This window comes from Haliaeetus leucocephalus, unplaced genomic scaffold (genome assembly GCF_000737465.1).
Source record: "Haliaeetus leucocephalus isolate CR32 unplaced genomic scaffold, Haliaeetus_leucocephalus-4.0 Scaffold428, whole genome shotgun sequence".
Lineage (NCBI taxonomy): Eukaryota > Metazoa > Chordata > Aves > Accipitriformes > Accipitridae > Haliaeetus > Haliaeetus leucocephalus.
Window position 1 is genome coordinate 5,138,695 of NW_010972864.1, and position 4,543 is coordinate 5,143,237.

General features: G+C 44.4%; 1 protein-coding gene across 2 annotated transcripts in view; it reads left to right on the forward strand.

The window, feature by feature from the left end:
• The first annotated feature begins 64 nt into the window (after positions 1-64).
• Positions 65-4,543, forward strand: part of RNF138 (ring finger protein 138, E3 ubiquitin protein ligase) — an 8,067-nt gene continuing 3,588 nt past the window's right edge. For both annotated transcript variants that reach the window (XM_010574364.1, XM_010574365.1), the window contains exons 1-3: positions 65-306; positions 1,284-1,449; positions 2,977-3,092. In XM_010574364.1, coding sequence (XP_010572666.1) covers positions 194-306; positions 1,284-1,449; positions 2,977-3,092 — 395 coding nt within the window. In that variant the 5' untranslated portion in view covers positions 65-193. The remainder of the gene's footprint in view (positions 307-1,283; positions 1,450-2,976; positions 3,093-4,543) is intronic.

Sequence of the window (4,543 nt, forward strand, 5' to 3'; positions counted from 1 at the left end):
CCCACCTGGTGCCAGGTGCCCGCCCGCCATCTTCTCCCGGACCCCCGGCGCCCACCGCCCCGCGCCGTGTCCCGCGGCTGCCCGGCGGCCCCCCGCGGCAGCGGAGGGGAGCTCCGATCAGCTCGGCTCAGCTCGCCAGGGCGGGGCTTGTTTCTCGTCCCCGATCCTCTCGGAGAGGCCCTGACGTGTTGCCATGGCCGAGGGAGCCGCGGCGGCGGCGGCGTGCTTCAGCGAGGATGATTTTTACTGTCCCGTCTGCCAGGAGGTGTTCAAGACGCCCGTGAGGACCGCGAACTGCCAGCACGTGTGGGTATTCCTCCCTGCCGCGCCGCCCCCCCGCCCCCTTCACAAGCCTTTCCCTCGCCTCCTCCGGTTCTCTGCCTTCTCCTTCTCCCCCCCGCCCCCCCGGCAAAGCGCCCGGACCCTCGGCCTGCAGCCGGCCGCGCAGCGGGAGCCGCGGAGCTCGCTACCGCCCGCCGCCCCGGGGGCTGAGGAGCCGCCGCCGAGCGCCGGCGTGGAGGCTTGCTTGCGTGCGAAGTGCTGCCCCAGCCTCCCCTCGCCTCTTTCTTTTGTAGCGAGCGAGGACCGGTCAGTTAGGAAAGCCACCGCCTGGAGCCAGCCCCCGGTTGTCGGATCGAGTTCGGCGGCCGGTGAAGACATCTTGCACACCTAACCTAACCCGCGTTTTTTAACTTCAGAGTTTCCTGTTCGTTTTCGAGCAAGGACCATAGCCTAGCTGTTCTCTCTTTGCAGTTCGTCCGTTCTGCGTTTTTTTCGGAGGAACGCGTAATTACGAAGTACTACTTTGCAGAAAAGCAGAATAGCTTTGGCGGCTGGTGCACGAGGAAAGACAGAGAGCGAGCTGCAAAAGCTGATGAACTAAGATCTTTGGAAACGCGTGCTAAATGAAGCTTTGCAGTGTTCTTGGCTCCGCTTAAGGACAATAAACAGGAATTACCCTGATGAGATTTTCCAATGTCACGTGCCTGCGGCACCATTTAATATCTCATTAATGATCAATCTGGTGTACAGTTCGGGAAAACTAGTCAGTAAATAGTAAGATCTTTACCTAAAGTGCATTGCCAAGCTCCCTTAATTTCCGTATACTTCTCTGTAAGCACCATTATGTCATTTTGCTTCTATTTATAAAGATTTGTATTCAGTAGACTATTACTCCGATATATATCTTCTTTTTCCCAATAATCACCCAGCTCTCTTCAAGGACAAAGCATCTTACTCTCTTCACTTTGCTAACCTGTGTTTGTGGTAACTTTTTAATTTAGGTTTTGCAGGAAGTGCTTCTTGACAGCTATCAGAGAAAGTGGAACGCATTGTCCTCTCTGCCGGGGGAGCGTGACTAAAAAAGAAAGAACATATCCCAAAAGGGCTCTAGATGTTGAAAACAGTATGAAGAAAGCTTCTGGGGGCTGTAGATGCTGTGAGAAGCAGGTAGAGTAAAACTTTACAAGAAGCTGGATAAATTTTTCTTGTTTTTGACCACACACACTTTTACTGTGTGTCATTCTTGTCTTGGAGCTAAAGAGACTGTAGCAGTTTGAACTTAGCTTGGTATGGCATCTGCATATACTAGGCATGCAGTGCCTGCTGGGGATGCCTAATGTGTAAACTGAAAGAGGATCTTGTATTGTCTATAAGGACTTTTTAAGTGGAGTGCCAGTTCTTCCCTAAAACAATGCAGAAACTGGATATAGCTATAAAACTGGCAAAAGAAAAGTTAGACAACTGAAAATGAAAGTTGCAGATATATGGAAAACCTCAGAAACTTTCACTATGGAAATGAAAGTGCTTAGAGCTACTGTAAAATTTCATATAAACCCCCAAAATACGGGTTGATTATTCTCAGTGTACATACAATCATATGTCATTTCCCCCCACACCCCATCAGTCTGTTTACGTTCCCTTCATTCCCTTTGTATAGGGGTCCTTATTTTCAGAACATTGGGTGAAATCTTGACCCCCACTGAAGTCAAGAGTAATCTCTCTTCTGGTATAAATGAATGCAGGATTCCAGCCACACATTTTGTTTACATCAGATTGCATCAAATCCATGTCGTCTTCATGTTTGTTTCATTTCACCTGGGACTTAGTTCTGCCAATGTGAAGATTAGCACTAGTGGAAAGCTGAGCTGCTTGCTTTGTTCCACGTGATTCATTAGGATGAAAAGCTGAGAGAAAGAGAGAATAGCAAGTTGGTAAACTGGAAGGAAGAACCAAAATGGATCCCCAGAAGAACTTTAATGGAATTTAGGCACAGGCATGTGAGATGTGTTCTTGTTCAGCCTCTAAACCTGTGAGCACTTTCTGACAGTGCTGTTGGACCTGAAATTCTGATTTAGGGCATGTCCAGCACAGCTGTCTTCTGATAAATCTAGAGCAACTCAATCGTCTTAGCTTGCATTTAAGATGGATAGGCAGCCTTAAGTTGGTGTTCCTTCACCTCTTCCCTGCCTCCACCCCCAAAGAGAAAAGTTACGTATTCTCAGAACACACCTAATGCAAAAAGATTTTGCTCTGCACAAGGTAACGGCAGGCCAGAGAAGACTGAAGGAGCAGTGGTGCTCATCCCGTCCTCATGGCCCGTCTCTGTCATAGCTCATCAGTTACTGATCCTGGATATGGGAGGTGTAGTTCCTGTGACTTTGTTTTGGTTAAATGGAGTTTACTTGCATCTTTCACCCCTGAGAGAGCTCTCAGATGCCAGGATGTTGGGGGTTTGGGGAGCAGGAATGTTCTCCAGTCTCACAGAGTGACAGAGGCTCTATGGAAAAACGATCGAAGATCTCTTGTCGGGGAAGAAAGTGTTCATTCTGAAAGGGGAGACACAAGTTCTGGTTTCTGCTGCATATGATGCCTATATTATTCCTGCATGCACTGCTTTCTGTTGGCAGAATTATCTCTTCCTTCTATCCCTGGATTGTTTAGTATAATTTCAATAATTTGGCATTTCATTTACAGGTTAGATTTTCGTGGATGAGACAGCATTATAAAACGTGTAAGAAGTATCAGGATGAATATGGTGTTTCTTCTATTATTCCAAACTTACAGATTTCCCAGGATTCGACAGGGAACAGGTAATCAGGGTGTTTTATGTATAACAATGCATCATCTTCTTCCCTCTCCCCGCCCCAGGAAAGTTTTGGGTTTTGTTTTTGTTTTGGTTTTTTTTTTTTTTTTTTTTTTCCAGGGCATGCCTTCTTTTTGCAATAATCATTGTCCATATTTTTGTGCTTCAAAAAAATGACAGTTTTTCCAGGTCTTTTTCTTTACTCTTAGCATACAGAAGAAAACCTCTCTGCATAATGGTTTGGAATGTCTTCTAGGGACTCTCCTAAAAAGTGTATAGTATTTGTAGCTTGCTTTTCTTGCCTTGACAGCATTTGAGCAGTTACTTTGTAACATATTTCATAATATTTAGCCTCAGGGAAGTTCCCTTCTCTTTTTATTCCCCCCCTCCCCTTTCCTAAGTCTGTTTTAGTGGGTATCCTGTTTCAAAACATTGCTGTGCAAGCTTTTGCTTTCTGACTGAATTTCTTTTGAACTGATCTCTTACAAAATGTATAAGGAACTCCAGTATGTTACACACCATAAAATACAAATGACACTTACCATTTGTTTTCAGGCAGTAAAGCTAAAGAACTTTCTTTTTCATACCTTCTCACTGATGTATTTGGTTTGGTTGGGGATTTTTGCTTATTTTTGAAGACCTTTTTTTACATATTAGTTTCATAGGGCTTTATTATATATAGCCTGTCCTTTATTTACATTCTTTTGACATCTATTTTCAGCAGTCTGAACTTCTCTGTGTTTGGTTTTCAACCCATCAGTATATTGAAAGTGGAATTTTAAGCTGTTACCAGAACCAGCTGCAGCAATGTTTCACCGAAGTGTCTGGATGTTGTTATATCGCTGTTTATTGACTATGCCACAGTAGAATACCTGTGTTTATAATATTACAGAAGTATAAAAAATGGGCTGTGACCAGATTTGTGACCGTAAATATTCATGTTCTTAGGATGATCAGCATGTCTGAGCAGTTTCATCTGGCTTAGCTAGAGGTGCATATATGGTTAAATTTACTTTCTAAAATGTTCCTGTCTGTCACTCTTACTTTAGGAAATAATTTATTTTGTGCTCAGAGTAAGAAAATTTATCTTGCTGTAGTTTAAAGTTGTAAATTATCTGTGTAAGCACATGGCAGTTAAATGCCTATTTACATGGTCCTAAGTAAAAAAGCTTAGAAAGTGCTACCTGTCTTACATTCACGTAGTTCATAATGCTTTTTGAGCTACTTGGCTGTAATCTCCATTACCATTCTTGTTGGCTAAATGTTTGTTGCACTATATACCACTTTCCTATAAAGTTGTGTAGTATTCCACCAAGGGTCACCATGGTAACTAAATACTGAGGCATCCAAAGGAAAAGCTGTGAGAATTAAAATATGCGCCATTGTATGTTTTGCCTTGAAATTCATGGGACTTAATGGATTTCCTCTCCCCCCCCCCCCCCCCCCCCCCCCGCTCTC